This window comes from Bufo gargarizans, unplaced genomic scaffold, assembly GCF_014858855.1.
Source record: "Bufo gargarizans isolate SCDJY-AF-19 unplaced genomic scaffold, ASM1485885v1 original_scaffold_2202_pilon, whole genome shotgun sequence".
In the NCBI taxonomy this organism is placed as follows: Eukaryota; Metazoa; Chordata; class Amphibia; order Anura; family Bufonidae; genus Bufo; species Bufo gargarizans.
The window spans coordinates 251,542-269,350 of NW_025334685.1; the positions used below are offsets into that span (position 1 = coordinate 251,542).

The following is a 17,809-nucleotide window of genomic DNA, read 5'->3' on the forward strand; positions in this document are numbered from 1 at the left end:
GCTCTATGCCAGAAAACTTGTGTAAATAAGCTGCAAGTTTGTCAGTTTTATTTAAATGGTATCTGCACAAACGTGGTAGCATTAAAAAAAAAAAAAAGTGCTTGTGTGGCTTTACAGAGAAGTTCAGGGGTGGAAACCTATAATATACAAGTAGGAGAACGCCACTTTCTCACCAGCGTTTTTACTGGATCCGGCAGGGTTCAGCAAAAACGCTTCAGCTACTGACAATACAACCATCTGCATCTGTTATGAATGGATCCGGTTGTATTATCTTTAACATACCCAAGACAGATCCATCATGAAATCCATTGAAAGTCAATGGGAGAAAGATCCATTTTCTATTGTGTCAGAGTTAAGGGGATCTGTCCCCATTGACTTGCATTGTGGGTCATGACAGATCCGTTTTGCTCCACATCCCATGACTGAAAGAAAACTGCAGCGGTTTGCTCTCCGGTATGGGAAAACAACTAAATGGTACAGAATGCTTTTTAGAGTATTCACTTATGTCAAGTTATGCTTTGTCCCCATTGACAATGAATGAGGACAAAGCGGAAGCGTTTTTTTTTTCTGGTATTGAGATCCTATGATGGATCTCAATACTGGAAAATAGAAATGCTAGTGTGAAAGTAGGCAAAATCATTGATAAACATCCTTACCTTCAGCTCAAATACAGGAGTGTCAATGGTCTCAGCACCGTGGCGCTTAAAACAGTTGATAATTGTGTTGAAAACCTTCTCTCGAATGGCCATCTGTTTAGGATTATAATCCCTTGTGCCCTGAGAAGCAGAAAACGCTTGTGAATAAATAATATACATACAGTTGTAACGTTCTATTATCTAACAGCTTTGGTACCTTTACAAAATTACATTCAGCAAATGGACTCATACACAGTACTTTGATCAAAATGTGTGACTGTAGCTGTAAGACTGAGTTCACATAGGCGTTCAACTGTCTGCTCTACTGATCTGTCAGAACAGGGGGGTGGGCTACTTTCACATGAACGTATTTTCGATCCGCTGCTGATCCGCATCCATGTGCTGTCCTGCAAATTATAGGCAACCTTCAGCACTCCCAACATGGGGTAGATGTGGGGGAGGGTGGTAGCAAGGAGGCTCAGGAAAGTGAGGTAGGTAGCTGGATAACAGTTAGAAAGCGGGATAAAGAGAAGAGTGCCAGGGCAGCTAGCCCTGATCTGACACACCCCAACAAGTTTGCAAGGTTGGCAGATGAGGGAGATGTCAGTTCAGGGAGAGCACTGCTGCAGCCGGACACTTCCTCTGCCAGTCAGGGGAATGTCAGCTCCAGTAAGCAGGGGGCCAGGAAAGCTGGGTAAGTCTCACAGGTGCTGGTAGCGGGAGACTCAATTATTAGGTGTACAGATAGGGCAATCTGTCACAAAGACCGGGATCGTTGAATGTTGTGTTGTCTTCCTGGCGCTCAAGTTCGACACATCGTTGATCGGGTTGACAGATTACTGGGAGGGACAGGAGAAGATCCAGCGGTCATGGTCCATATCGGAACCAATGACACAGTTAGAGGTAGGTGGAGCGTCCTTAACCCCTTAAGGACATAGGACGTACCGGTACGCCCTATTTCCCGAGTCCTTAAGGACCAAGGACGTACCGGTACGTCCTGACTTTAAAAAAAAAAAAAAAAAAAAAAAAAAATCGGCGAAATCATTCAGCCGGCATCCTGTTAAAACGCCAGGGGGGGGGGTCATGTGAACCCCTTTGCATATCTACCCCTTTGCAGCCCCCCGATGGGAGAGGGAGAGAGCCCCCAGACAGCCCCCCCAGAGCCCCGTCCTTACCCTTCCCCGTCTGCGCAGTTCTGACCATAACTGAGCAGACGGGGAAGGTTCCCATGGCAACAGGACGCCTGCTCAGGCGTCCTGCTGTCCATGGTGCTGAACAGATCTGTGCTGAAAGCATAGATCTGTTCAGTGTAAGTAAAATACAGTACAGAAACATATATAGGTTCTGTACTGTATTTTACAGACATCAGACCCACTGGATCTTCAAGAACCAAGTGGGTCTGGGTCAAAAAATAAAAAGAATAAGTGAAAAAAGTTTAGATAAAAAAACAAAAAACATTTATCACTGAATAAAAATTAAAAAAATAAAAATAAACTACACATATTAGGTATCGCCGCGTCCGTAACGACCTGATCTATAAAACGGTCATGTTACTTTCCCCGCACAGGGAACGCCATAAAAATGAAAAAATAAAAACTATGAGAAAATTAAATTTTGCCCACCTTACTTCCCAAAAAAGGTAATAAAAGTGATAAAAAAAAGTCGCATGTACGCCAAAATAGTACCAATCAAACCGTCATCTCATCCCGCAAAAAATGAGACCCTACTCAAGATAATCGCCCAAAAACTGAAAAAACTATGGCTCTTAGACTATGGAAACACTAAAACATCATATTTTTTTTGTTTCAAAAATAAAATCATTGTGTAAAACCTACATAAATAAAAATAAAGTATACATATTAGGTATTGCCGCGTCCGTATCGACCGGCTCTATATAAATATCACATGACCTAACCCCTCAGGTGACCACCGTAAAAAAAACAAAAAAAAACGGTGTAAAAAAAAGCTATTTTTTGCCATCTTACGTCACAAAAAGTGTAATAGCAAGCGATCAAAAAGTCATATGCACCCCAAAATAGTGCCAATCAAACTGTCATCTCATCCCGCAAAAAATGAGACCCTACTCAAGATAATCGCCCAAAAACTGAAAAAACTATGGCTCTCAGACTATGGAGACACTAAACAATTTTTTGGTTTTAAAAATGAAGTTATTGTATAAAACTTACATAAATAAATAAAAATTGTATACATATTAGGTATCGCTGCGTCCGTGACAACCTGCTCTATAAAATTACCATGTGATCTAACCTGTCAGATGAATGTTGTAAATAACAAAAAAAACGTGCCAAAAAAGCTATTTCTTGTTACCTTGCCGCACAAAAAGTGTAATATAGAGCAACCAAAAATCATATCTACCCTGAACTAGTACCAACAATACTGCCACCCTATTCCGTACTTTCTAAAATGGGGTCACTTTTTTGGAGTTTCTACTCTAGGGGTGCATCAGGGGGGCTTCAAATGGGACATGGTGTCAAAAAACCAGTCCAGCAAAATCTGCCTTCCAAAAACCATGTGGCATTCCTTTCCTTCTGCGCCCTGCCGTGTGCCCATACAGCGGTCTACAACCACATATGAGGTGTTTCTGTAAACTACAGAATCAGGGCCATAAATAATGAGTTTTGTTTGGCTGTTAACCCTTGCTTTGTAACTGGAAAATAAAATATTAAAATGGAAAATCTGCCAAAAAAGGAGATTTTTGTATAACTTACCAGTTAAATCTCTTTCTCGCTCTTCCTTGGGGGACACAGACCTTGGGTATAGCTCAGCTCCCTAGGAGGCGTGACACTAAGTAAAACTGTTAAGCCCCTCCTCCATCAGCTATACCCTCAGCCTGGAGATAGAGGCTACCAGTTGCGTGTCCAAGTAGTGAAAGGATAACAACCAATAACGGAAACAACCAGCCAGCAACCCAACGGGGCGCCAGACCATAACCCTGTAACCAAACACAGAAGGGTGGGTGCTGTGTCCCCCAAGGAAGAGCGAGAAAGAGATTTAACTGGTAAGTTATACAAAAATCTCCTTTTCTCGCCCATTTTCCTTGGGGGACACAGACCTTGGGACGTTCAAGAGCAGTCCAAGAAGGGAGGGACCACAAACCCAAGGCGGAACACCACCAGAGCATCAGGAAACCGCTGCCTGCAAAACCAGGCGGCCCAAAGCAGCATCCGCTGATGCATGCGTATGCACCCTATAGAACTTTGTGAAAGTGTGCAGAGAGGACCAAGTGGCTGCTTTGCACAACTGTTCAGCCGAGGCCCGATGCCTCTGCGCCCAGGAAGCTCCGACTGCTCTGGTGGAATGAGCAGTGACGCCGAAAGGCGGAGGTCTGCCCTTGGCTCGATAAGCCTCAGACACCGCCAGTTTAATGAAACGGGCAATAGCCACCTTGGAGACCGCCAACCCTTTGCGCGAACCCTCCGGAACCACAAACAGGGAGTCCGTGCGCCGAAAGGACCCGGTGACCTCCAAGTAAATCCTCAACGCCCTGACCACATCCAGACGGTGCAGTTCCCGTTCTCTGGGGTGGGAAGGAGAGGGACAGAGCGACGGAAGGACGATGTCCTCATTGATGTGAAAGGCGGAGACCACCTTTGGCAGGAAAGTCGGGACAGGCCGAAGCACAACCTTATCCTGGTGGAAGATCAGGAAAGGTTCGGAGCAAGAAAGAGCCGCTAACTCCGACACCCGTCGGAGAGACGTGACGGCCACAAGAAAGATGACCTTGCAGGACAGAAGGCGAAGGGAGACCTCCCGTAAAGGCTCGAAGGGGGCTGATTGGAGCGCCGAGAGCACCACATTCAGGTCCCAGGAAGGAACTGGAGGGCGGTACGGCGGAACAGAGTGAGCCACCCCTTGTAAAAAGGTCTTAATTGGCCCTAGAGGGGCCAGGGGACGCTGGAGAAGAATAGACAGCGCCGAAATCTGACCCTTCAGAGAACTGAGGCACAGCCCCAGGTCCAGACCCGACTGGAGGAAGGACAGGATTGTGGGAAGAGAAAACCGGAGAGGTGGGATGCTCCGGGACTCACAGAACCCCAGATAGGACCTCCAAACCCGATAGTAGATCCTAGAGGATACGGGCTTACGAGCCCGGATCATGGTGCGGACTACGTCCGCGGAGAAACCCCGTCGCGTTAAGACGGCGGTCTCAATAGCCACGCCGTCAAACGTAGCGAGCCTAAATGCTCGTGGAAGATCGGTCCCTGAGAGAGAAGGTCTTCCCTGGAGGGCAGTGGCCACGGTGCGTCTGCCAACAGCAACATTAGGTCGGCGTACCAAGACCGGCGGGGCCAATCCGGGGCGATTAGAATCGCGGGGACGCCCTCTGCCGCGATCCTCCGAAGAACCCGTGGCAGGAGGGGAAAAGGAGGAAAGACGTACAGAAGGGAGAATTCGCGCCACGGAAGGACGAGCGCGTCGGCGCCGTATGCCTTCGGGTCCCGTGCCCTGGCCAGGTATAGGGGGACCTTGTGGTTGAATTTGGAGGCCATGAGGTCCACGTCGGGGCGACCCCAGCGAAGACAAAGGGCTTCGAACACCTCTGGGTGCAGGGACCATTCTCCCGGGTCGATGGTGGACCGGCTGAGGAAATCCGCCGCCCAGTTGTCCACCCCCGGGATGTAAATCGCAGATAAGGCCGGCACGTGCGTCTCCGCCCAGAGGAGAATGAGGGTCACCTCTTGCATCGCTGCGAGTGCCTCCCTGATGGTTTATGTATGCCACAGCCGTGGCATTGTCCGATTGGATCCGAACAGGGTGGCCCCTCAGCAGATGGGTCCAGTGTCTGAGGGACAGAAGAATCGCCCTCAGTTCCAGAATATTGATTGGAAGTCTGGACTCCGATAGAGACCAAACGCCCTGGACGGACCGGGGAGGGAAAACCCCCCCCCCACCCCCGTAAGCTGGCATCTGTGGTAATCACCAGCCAGTTCAGTGGAAGGAAGGACTTCCCCCTTAGAGGGATATGCAACCACCAGCCGAGGGAAGCCCGAGCCAGGGGAGGCAGAAGAAAGGTCCTGTCCAGACTCCTCGGTGATTTGTCCCAGGCCGACAGAATTGCCCTCTGAAAGGTGCGGGATCGGAATTGTGCGAACGGCACCGCTTCGAAACAGGCAACCATCTTTCCCAACAACCGCATGCTGGATCTGAGGGAAGGGCGGTGATGACGGAGGAGACTGCGAACCGACCCGCGAAGGGCCAGACGCTTGTCCGACGGAAGGCGGACCTCCGCCAACTCTGTATCCAGGAGCATCCCCAGGAAGATCAGCCGTCTGGAGGGGGTAAGGGAAGATTTGGGGTGGTTGATAATCCAACCGAACCGCGTCAGGGTCTCCAGAGTGAGTTCCACACTGCGGGATGTCTGAGAGAAGGAGGGTGCCTTGACCAGGATGTCGTCCAAGTATGGGAGAAGAAAAACACTTCTTGAACGTAGAAGGGCCAAGACAGGGGCCAGGACCTTGGTGAACACTCGAGGAGCCGTCGCCAGACCAAAGGGAAGGGCGACGAATTGGAAGTGATCGTCCCCCACCGCGAAGCGCAGGAAGCGGTGATGACATGGAGCAACCGGAACGTGGAGGTATGCATCCTGAATGTCGATTGAGGCCATGAAATCCCCTCTTTCCAGGGAGGCCACTGCGGACCTGAGAGACTCCATCCGGAATCTCTGCAGTCGGAGAAAACGGTTCAGGCGTTTTAGGTCCAAGATCGGACGCACTGAGCCTTCCTTCTTGGGAACCACAAAGAGGTTCGAGTAGAACCCCCTGAACCTTTCCGTCGGAGGCACGGGGGCGACGACACCCTTGTCCATTAGAGAGTGAATGGCCGCGAAGAAGGCGGCCACTCGTACGGGATCTCGCGGAGGACGGGATCGGAAGAAACGGTCTGGCGGAATGGACGCAAATTCGATTTTGTATCCGCAAGATACAATCTCGAGCGCCCATGCGTCTGAGATGTGGGCCCGCCATACGTTCCTGAATAGGAGAAGGCGGCCCCCCACCCGGGTGGGTGGGGGCGCACCTTCAGGCAGAGGGCTGCTGGCCTGTGGGAGCCCGTGCAGGCTGGGACTTGCGCCAGGTAGGTTGCGTCCGAAAAAAACGGCTTCTTGCGTCTATCCTGGGCTGGGCCAGAGGAAGAAGAACTGGCCGCGGGTCTAGACCCGGTGGGCTTGCGAAAGGACCGAAAACGGGACGAACCAGCGCGACCACGGGGGGCGCCCATTGGCCTGGACTGGGGGAGGTGAGTACTCTTCCCACCCGTGGCCTCTGATATAAGTTCGTCCAGACGGGTTCCGAACAGGCGGGAACCCGTGAATGGTAGGCCGGCCAAAGAGCGTTTGGAAGCGGCGTCCGCCGCCCAAACCTTCAGCCAGAGTTCCCTCCTGACAGAAACTGCCAGGGCAGAGGAACGGGCAATGAGGGCACCCGCATCAAGGGAGGCCTCACAGACGAATTTTCCGGCCTGAACAATTAGTTGGGCTAAGGAACGGAGGTCCTGAACAGGGACGTCCGACCCTAACTCCCGTTCCAGTTGCAAACCCCATTCAGAGACCGCTTTGCCAACCCAGGCGGAGGCAAAGACCGGTCTAAGGGCCGAACCAGAGGCAGTAAATATGGCCTTGGAGAGGGATTCCGTACGACGGTCCTCAACAGACTGGAGGGAAGATCCGTCCTGTACAGGAATAGTAGTGCTTTTGGACAGGCGAGCCACGGGAGGATCAACCTTAGGCGGGGATGTCCACGTGGTCACAGAATCCGCTGGAAAGGGATAACAAATGTCCAGCTTTTTGGGTGTAATAAAGCGGACGTTAGGCCGAGTCCAAGCCTTGGATACCACAGAAGAAAAATCAGCGTGTATGGGAAAAACCTTGGAGGCCTGTTTGGGGCGGAGAAAGGACACGCCGGCCTGTTCAGAGCTGGGGGGGTCATCGTGTAGCTGAAAGGTATCACGGATGCTAGTGACAAGATGCCCCACCGCGGACGCCAATTTGGACGGAAGCTCTGAGTCCATGTCCACGTCCGAATCCGCCAGTTCTCCCTCAGAAAGCGTATCCCTTTGAGAGGATAGACTTGACTGAGCTCGCACGCATGGCGGAGAGAGCGAAGCATCTGGAGAAGATGTGCGCTCAACCCTTGAACGTTTCTGAGTATGCCGGGCCCTGGAAGATTCGCTGGGAGGCAGGGAACCAGTGGGGGCGGCAGAAACGGTAGTCCCAGCGGGTGCGACAGGGATTGTGGCAGCCTGCGGGAGAGGCGGTCTATCCACGAGACGGCCCACTACGTGTGTAAGGCTTTCCACCGCCTGAGACAGAGACCTAGCCCAGTCAGGGGGTTCAGAGGCACCGGGGGGCGCAGCGGGAAGCGGGCCCTGCACCGGGGCCTGACATGCAAGGCAATGCGGCTCAGATTGCCCACGCGGAAAAAGTTCCTTACAGGCGGTACAGGCATGGTACCAGGGTTTGGGGGCACCTGTGGGATCTGACATGCTGAAGTGTGGTTGTACTCTAATATAGAGACCACAAAGGGTTATAGCAGCTATGACCAGGAGGGTTAGGAGAGGGTTAACTGTCCTACCAGTGCCTCAGAAGAACGTCAGGAGATGGCCCAGATCAGCAGCAGCAGAGAAGCAGTGAACAGCAGTGAGCAGCAGAGAGCAGAGAGCGCCCACAGAAGCCGAGCGATGTACACAGGAGGTTAGAGTCCCCCACCGTGTCCCAGCTTCCTGTCAGGAGTGAGGAAGCGCGGGAAACCTCAGCAGAAAGCGCGGGGAACAAGCTCCGCCCCCTCCAGCGCTTGAAATGTCTCCTGTGAAGGAGAACGTAGCTCCGCCCCCAAAATGACGCGCGCGTAAGCCCCGCCCCCTGCCGGGACCGCTAAGCCCCGCCCCCCGTTCTCGGCGGGAAGGGGGAGAGAGAGAAGAGAAAAATGGAGTCAGCCCCGAATGAGGGGGAGGGGGGGGGGGAGAAAGATAGCAGCGTGGGGGGGAACGGCGTGGGGGTGCTGAGGATGCTGCTGTGCTGCATTGTCCTGCAGATGAGCGCTCAGAATGAGCGACCACGGGTGCCCCCCTTACCCAGAGGGGTAGATGCTGCAGATAGGGACGGGGTATGGGCTGGAATAGCCATCTCACCGTCCGACGTCTTCACCCTCAGTCCTTTCCAGCAGGGTCGCCCCTTCAGCCACTGGCACCGCAGTGGCAGGAAGCTGGAAGAGGGGCTTGGCGTGCGGGCGACCCCCTAGCTGGCGGGATGTAGGGGAGCCATTGCTGCCCAGATCCTCCTATTGCTTCTGTGGGGGAGGCAGCAGTGCAGATAAGTTGGCACTGGCGCAGCTCAACCCCGGGAGAGCAGAGAGGTCTAATGCGTCTCTGGTATCCCTAGGAAAAAATAAAATAACAAAATTAGAAGAAAAAGTAAAAATAACAAGGAGAAAACAGCCCTGCAGTAGCAGGGAGTGTCTTGCCTCCTTGGACACTAAGCTAAAACTGGTAGCCTCTATCTCCAGGCTGAGGGTATAGCTGATGGAGGAGGGGCTTAACAGTTTTACTTAGTGTCACGCCTCCTAGGGAGCTGAGCTATACCCAAGGTCTGTGTCCCCCAAGGAAAATGGGCGAGAAAAGTGAAATTTTGAAATTGTATCTCTATTTTCCATTAAATCTTGTGCAACACCTAAAGGGTTAACAAAGTTTGTACAATCAGTTTTGAATACCTTGAGGGGTGTAGTTTCTTAGATGGGGTCACTTTTATGGAGTTTCTACTCTAGGGGTGCATCAGGGGGCTTCAAATGGGACATGGTGTCAAAAAAACTGTCCAGCAAAATCTGGCTTCCAAAAACCATACGGCGCACCTTTCACTCTACGCCCCGCTATGTGGCCGTACAGTAGTTTACGGCCACATATGGGGTGTTTCTGTAAACGGCAGAGTCAGGGCAATAAAGATACAGTCTTGTTTGGCTGTTAACCCTTGCTTTGTTAGTGGAAAAAATGGGTTAAAATGGAAAATTAGGCAAAAAAATGAAATTCTCAAATTTCATCCCCATTTGCCAATAACTTGTGCAACACCTAAAGGGTTAACGGAGTTTGTAAAATCAGTTTTGAATACCTTGAGGGGTGTAGTTTATAGAATGGGGTCATTTTTGGGCGGTTTCTATTATGTAAGCCTCGCAAAGTGACTTCAGAGCTGTAGTGGTCCCTAAAAATTGGGTTTTTGTAAATTTCTGAAAAATTTCAAGATTTGCTTCTAAACTTCTAAGCCTTGTAACATCCCCAAAAAATAAAATATCATTCCCAAAATAATTCAAACATGAAGTAGACATATGGAGAATGTTAAGTCATCACAATTTTTGGGGGTATTACTATGTATTACAGAAGTAGAGAAACTGAAACTTAGAAATTTGCAAATTTTTCCCAATTTTTGGTAAATTAGGTATTTTATTATGCAAAAAAAATAATTTTTTTGACTTTATTTTACCAGTGTCATGAAGTACAATATGTGACGAAAAAACAATCTCAGAATGGCCTGTATAAGTAAAAGCGTTTTAAAGTTATCAGCACTTAAAGTGACACTGGTCAGATTTGCAAAAAATGGCCTGGTCCTTAAGGGGTTAAAGGATAACTGTCACATTTAGACACTAATTTCAATTTTCATATATGTAGTTACTAATAACATGATATTCCAGAATCTGTTACTATTAGACTGACTTACCCCATATTTAATAAGATTCAGACCTTAGCAACCAGTCTGCATAAAACTGCAATTTCACTATTCAGTTAAGATGGCCGCCACTGCCCTCACCCTGAGGCTAATCCCGCCTGCCCTCCCTAGCCAGTAACAATAGCCCCCCAATAGTGTCAGTAACCAGAGCCCACCCCCCAAAAGGGTTAATCTCCTGCAGCACAAAGGGGTCCTCTTACCACATATGCTTTCATTTATACACTGAGCAGACGGCAGATCTCCTTTCCCTGCTCTTCGCTGCTTCCACTCTGCATTGTCCAAGTCTGCTGAGTGAGGGAGCGTCTGCCAAGCGCAGGGACAGGGAGAAGTACACACAGCCCAGGCACTGTTATCAGCTGCTGAGGAGGACCTGGCTTTAATTATTTACTTACAGTCCCTGGTTGTCAGTAATGTGACACATACATATATATACACATACACACACACACATATATATATATATATATATATATATATATATATATATATATATATATATATATATATATACACACACACACACACAACAGTTATCCTTTAAAAATAATTTTAGGCATTTAGGTCACAAGCTTAGGGCAAGGACCTCAAAATTAGGTTAGGGAGGTAAATAAGTGGCTTAAGAACTGGTGTATGAAGGAGGGGTTTCGGTTCCTGGAGAACTAGGCCGACTTCTGTCGGCTAAAGGCTCTATCGTAAAGATGGGCTGCACCTCAATGGGGAAGGGGCAGCTGTGTTGGGGGAGAAGATGGCTAGAAGGTTTGAGTTGTGTTTAAACTAGGGACTGGAGGTAATTACATTACAGGATGGGAAGATACTGCGGATAGGGACTGGCAGAGGAATGGAAGGAGGGACTAAAACAGTTCAGAAGGAAAGGTGTAGGGTAAAAAATATACATAAACCTCTTAATTGTATGTACACTAATGCCATAAGCCTGACTAATAAAACTGGTGAACTGGAATTAGTGATGTGTGAGGAGGACAATAACATAGTGGGAATAACTACGACATGGCTGGATGATGGCTATGACTGGGCGGTTAACGTACAGGATTACAGTCTGTTTAGAAAGGATCGCCACAACCGGAGAGGGGGGAAGGGTATGCCTTTATGTAAAGCCCTGTCTAAAGCCCACAATCCGAGAAGATGTAAGTGAGGGACATGAACATGTGGAGTCAGTGTGGGTAGGAATACATGGAGGGAAAAAAAAAAAAAAAAAACATAATAAAATACTACTGCTACTAAACGAGATAGACGAGGCGGCAGATGATAATGATGTAGTTATTATGGGGGACTTCAACTACTCAGATATAGACTGGGAATCTGAAAAGGAAACAGGTTCTTGGCAATAACCAACAATTACCTTTCCCAACTGGTTCAGGACCCGACTAAAGGGATGGCCGTACTGGACTTGGTATTAACCAATAGACCTGATAGAACAAATGTGCAGGTTGGGGGACACCTGTGAAATAGTGACCATAAAGTAATAACCTTCCAATTATCATTCAAAAGAGCGTTTCCTCAGGGAGGAACAAAAACACCAAACTTCAAAAACAGCAAAATTTAGCCAACTAAGAGAGGCCATAGGCCTAACTAACTGCCACAAAATAGGATATTTTTTAAAGCATCCTAAAATCTAATTGTGAAAGGTACATACCTTATGGGAATAAAAGGGTATGGAACAAGAAAAAAAAAAAAATATGGATAAATAGAACTGTAAAGAAAACAAATGACAAAAAGAAAGCCTTTACATCACTAAAACAGGAGGGTAGCAAGGAAGCACTGAAAAACTAAGGGAAAAAATTAAAAATAAATAAAAGCAGCCAATCTAGAGACCGAGAGATTAATTGCCAAAGAGAGCAAAACTAACCCTAAAATGTTCTTCAATTATATAAATGGTAAAAAGTATAAATCTGAAGGTGTCGGCCCTCTGCAGAGTAATGAGGCGGGGAGTTGCAGACAGCGATGAGGAGAAAGCAAAGCTATTAAATATTTTTTTCTCCACTGTATTCACTGAGGAAAATAAACTGTCAGATGAAATGCAGAATGAAAAAAATAAATTCCCCATTAAAAGTGCCCTGTCGGACCCAGGAAGAAGTACAGTGGCGTCTTAAAAAGGTTAAAATAGACAAATCACCAGGACCAGATGGCATACACCCCTGTTTCCTAAGATAAGTAATGTCATAGCCAGACCCTTATTTCTGATATTTAAGGACTCTATGCTGACAGGGAGTGTTCCACAGGATTGGCACATAGCAAATGTGGTGCTAATATTCAAATAGGGTCCAAAAACAGAGCCTGGAAACTAAAGGCCAATAAGTTTAACATCTGTCGTGGGTAAACTGTTTGAAGGTTTTCTAAGAGATGCTATCTTGGAGTATGAATTTAAAGGGAATCTGTCACCTAGTTTGAGCATATTAACCACTTCAGCCCCGCTAGCTGAAACCCTCTTCATGACCAGAGCACTTTTTACACTTCGGCACTACACTACTTTCACCGTTTATCGCTCGGTCATGCAACTTACCACCCAAATGAATTTTACCTCCTTTTCTTCTCACTAATAGAGCTTTCATTTGGTGGTATTTTATTGCTGCTGACATTTTTACTTTTTTTGTTATTAATCGAAATTTAACGATTTTTTTGCAAAAAAAATGAAATTTTTCACTTTCAGCTGTAAAATTTTGCAAAAAAAAAAACGACATCCATATATAAATTTTTCGCTAAATTTATAGTTCTACATGTCTTTGATAAAAAAAAAAAAAAATGTTTGGGCAAAAAAAAAAAATGGTTTGGGTAAAAGTTATAGCGTTTACAAACTATGGTACAAAAATGTGAATTTCCGCTTTTTGAAGCAGCTCTGACTTTCTGAGCACCTGTCATGATTCCTGAGGTTCTACAATACCCAGACAGTAGAAAAACCCCACAAATGACCCCATTTCGGAAAGTAGACACCCTAAGGTATTCGCTGATGGGCATAGTGAGTTCATAGAACTTTTTATTTTTTGTCACAAGTTAGCGGAAAATGATGATGATTTTTTATTTTTATTTTTTTCTTACAAAGTCTCATATTCCACTAACTTGCGACAAAAAATAAAAAAATTCGAGGAACTCACCATGCCCCTCACGGAATACCTTGGGGTGTCTTCTTTCCAAAATGGGGTCACTTGTGGGGTAGTTATACTGCCCTGGCAATTTAGGGGCCCAAATGTGTGAGAAGAACTTTGCAATCAAAATGTGTAAAAAATGACCGGTGAAATCCGAAAGGTGCACTTTGGAATATATGCCCCTTTGCCCACCTTGGCTGCAAAAAAGTGTCACACATCTAGTATCGCCGTACTCAGGAGAAGTTGGGGAATGTGTTTTGGGGTGTCATTTTACATATACCCATGCTGGGTGAGAGAAATATCTTGGCAAAAGACAACTTTTCAATTTTTTTTATACAAAGTTGGCATTTGACCAAGATTTTTCTCACCCAGCATGGGTATATGTAAAATGACACCCCAAAATACATTCCCCAACTTCTCCTGAGTACGGCGATACCAGATGTGTGACACTTTTTTGCAGCCAAGGTGGGCAAAGGGGCATATATTCCAAAGTGCACCTTTCGGATTTCGCAGGCCATTTTTTACACATTTTGATTGCAAGGTACTTCTTACACATTTGGGCCCCTAAATTGCCAGGGCAGTATAACTACGCCACAAGTGACCCCATTTTGGAAAGAAGACACCCCAAGGTATTCCAAGAGGGTCACGGCGAGTTCCTAGAATTTTTTATTTTTTGTCGCAAGTTAGTGGAATATGAGACTTTGTAAGGAAAAAAGAAAAATCATCATTTTCCGCTAACTTGTGACAAAAAATAAAAAATTCTAGGAACTCGCCGTGCCCCTCACGGAATACCTTGGGGTGTCTTCTTTCCAAAATGGGGTCACTTGTGGCGTAGTTATACTGCCCTGGCAATTTAGGTGCCCAAATGTGTAAGAAGTACCTTGCAATCAAAATCTGTAAAAAATGGCCTGTGAAATCCGAAAGGTGCACTTTGGAATATGTGCCCCTTTGACCACCTTGGCTGCAAAAAAGTGTCACACATCTGGTATCGCCGTACTCAGGAGAAGTTGGGGAATGTGTTTTGGCGTGCCATTTTACATATAACCATGCTGGGTGAGAGAAATATCTTGGCAAAAGACAACTTTTCCCATTTTTTTATACAAAGTTGGCATTTGACCAAGATATTTTTCTCATAAGTTGTTTTTTGCATAAGTTAGCGGATATTGATTTTTTTTGTTTTTTTCTCACAAAGTCTCACTTTCCGCTAACTTAGGACAAAAATTTCATTCTTTCATGGACTCAATATGCCCCTCACGGAATACCTTGGGGTGTCTTCTTTCCGAAATGGGGTCACATATGGGGTATTTATACTGCCCTGGCTTTTTAGGGGCCCTAAAGCGTGAGAAGAAGTCTGGAATATAAATGTCTAAAAAATGTTATGCATTTGGATTCCGTGAGGGGTATGGTGAGTTCATGTGAGATTTTATTTTTTGACACAAGTTAGTGGAATATGAGACTTAGTAAGAAAAAACAAACAAAAAATTTCCGCTAACTTGGGCCAAAAAAATGTCTGAATGGAGCCTTACAGGGGGGGTGATCAATGACAGGGGGGTGATCACCCATATAGACTCCCTGATCACCCCCCTGTCAGGCTCCATTCAGACGTCCGTATGATTTTTACGGATCCATGGACACATGGATCGGATCCACAAAACACACGCGGACGTCTGAATGGAGCCTTACAGGGGGGTGATCAATGACAGGGGGGTGATCAGGGAGTGTATATGGGTGATCACCCGCCTGTCATTGATCACCCCCTGTAAGGCTCCATTCAGACGTCCGCATGTGTTTTGCGGATCCGATCCATGGATCCGTAAAAATCATGCGGACGTCTGAATGAAGCCTTACAGGGGGGTGATCAATGACAGGGGGTGATCAGGGAGTGTATATAGGTGATCACCCGCCTGTCATTGATCACCCCCCTGTAAGGCTCCATTCAGACGTCCGCATGTGTTTTGCGGATCCGATCCATGTATCCGTGGATCCGTAAAAATCATACGGACGTCTGAACGGAGCCTGACAGGGGGGTGATCAATGACAGGGGGGTGATCAGGGAGTTTATATGGGGTGATCATGGGTGATCAGGGGTTCATAAAGGGTTAATAAGTGACGGGGGGGGGGGGTGTAGTGTAGTGTTTGGTGCGACTTTACTGACCTACCTGTGTCCTCTGGTGGTCGATCCTAACAAAAGGGACCACCAGAGGACCAGGTAGGAGGTATATTAGACGCAGTTATCAAAACAGCGTCTAATATACCTGTTAGGGGTTAAAAAAATTCGATCGCCACTGGCAGGCTGGAGATCCACTCGCTTACCTTCCGTTCCTGTGAGCGCGCGCGTTCACAGGAAATCTCGCGTCTCGCGAGATGACGCGTATATGCGTCCAGGAGGAGTAAAGCAACCACCTCCCGGACGCATATCTGCGTACAGCGGTCGGGAGGTGGTTAAGCCGTTACCATTGCAATGTTCAATAAACTACCTTCATTCCAGGAAGGGTCTTCTTTCTTGTATTCATGTTGTCATTTAGATTTAAAAAAAAGAGCGATTTTTCATTTATGCTAATGAACCTTCAAGGTGCCCAGAGGGGCGTTATTCCTCTCCTCTAGAGCCCAGAAACACCCCCCTGCAGTACCCAGCCGGCCTTAATTTCAAGCCCAGTACGCCTCCTCATAAATAAATTTCCTCCCACAGCCGAGCTGAACGGTGCTGTCCCCTCCGCTACGTCGTATAATTTATTTAACATACGAACCTTGCTTCATCCTTCTTGCACATGAAATCTCGCGTAGCCGCAGTATCGCCAACTGCCTGAGCCTGTCCGATCCTATAGCTCCTGAGGGCAGCCACCTCAATAGTGTCACTGGGCAGGTGCTGAGCCCAGTGACGTAAACAGAGCGCTGTTGCCTCAGGAGCCGTAGGATCTGTGACTAGGGGACATCCTCTGCGTCTGGAGGAAAGAAGGTTTGTACACAAACATAGAGTATTCTTTACGGTAAGAGTAGTGAGACTACGGAAATCTCTGCCTGATGAGGTGGTAATGGTGAATTCACTAAGAGAGTTCAAAAGGGACCTGAATGTATTTCTGGAGTGTAATATTATAGGCTACAGCTACTAGAGATCATTCCAGGGAGTTATTCCGATTGCCTGATTGGCGTAAGGAAGGAATTTTTTCCCCCCATTTAGTGGGGAAAATTGGCTCCTACCTCACAGGGTGTTTTTTATTTATTTTTTGCCTTCCTCTGGATCAACTTGCAGGATAACAGGCCAAACTGGATGGAGAGTTGTATTTTTTTTGGCCTTATAAACTATGTATGTTACTATGTATGGATGCTTGCTCCTCTCAGAACTCCCACAGAAATTAATGGAGCATGCTGGAATTGTAGTTTCACAACAGCTGAAGTGTTGAAGGTTGCCGATCCCTGTTATAAAACTTATTATAAATATAAAATGTAGATGGGCCCCTAACTGCATAGACAAAGCAGAGCACAGAGAAACCTGGAGCAAGTCCAAAAGTTCCTATTCACACTATACCAATAAAGACACACGTATCACCGGCTCTATAACGTTTCATCCAGCAATAAGGCAGAGGCCTCAGAGACTCACCATTACCTCAAAGATGTCTCCTACCCAGTCCTGAATCTCCCCGGAATTATTCCATAAGCTCCACATGCTGTCAGCTCTCAGTCTGCACTATCTACCTCTATTTTCCATCTAGTGATCTCTCCCTTTGGAGCGACTTGCCGCATGGTGTGCATCTCTCAGGTGAACAGTTTACTCCAGCTGGGCTCAGCTGACAGCTACAATCGTCCGCAAGTGCATACACTTGGGTGAGAGACAGTGCGGGGAGTTCCTTATTGTTGGATGAAATGTTATAGAGATGGCGATACGCGTGTCTAAATTATAGAACATGTCCTGTTCGTTTTCAAGACAAGAATAGTCATTTTTACAATTGAGTGCAGACCGGATCCAAAATCTGCGGATATGGTCATGTGAATGCAGAATTATTTTGAGCATCAGTTGTGCTCAGTTTGCATCAATTCTACCAGACATCAGGTATTCTTGACAGAAGGGCAGGACTTTTTATCCCATCAAAAATACCTGATGTCTGGTAGAAATAACGCAAACCCGGCATAACTGATGCTCAAAATATGACGGATCAGTTGCTTCTTGCTTCTGTACTGCAGCCATGGCATGTAGGAAGTGTTTAGGATAGAAGCAAATCGGATACGTTTGGCTATCCTGTTGAAACATCTGATGGCAAGGAAAAAAAAGGAATCAAACGTATCCTGTACAGAATCCATAGTCATCCACTGGCCTCCATGAGACTTGCTTCCATTAGCATCCCATTTTTCCA

The 17,809-nt window shown here is 47.0% G+C and overlaps 1 protein-coding gene across 1 annotated transcript in view; it reads right to left on the minus strand.

Moving 5' to 3' along the window:
• HARS1 (histidyl-tRNA synthetase 1) overlaps nucleotides 1-17,809 on the minus strand; it is a 125,913-nt gene that overhangs the window by 95,734 nt on the left and 12,370 nt on the right. The window contains exon 3 of the mRNA XM_044274989.1: nucleotides 657-776. Within this exon, the coding sequence (XP_044130924.1) occupies nucleotides 657-776 (120 nt within the window). The remainder of the gene's footprint in view (nucleotides 1-656; nucleotides 777-17,809) is intronic.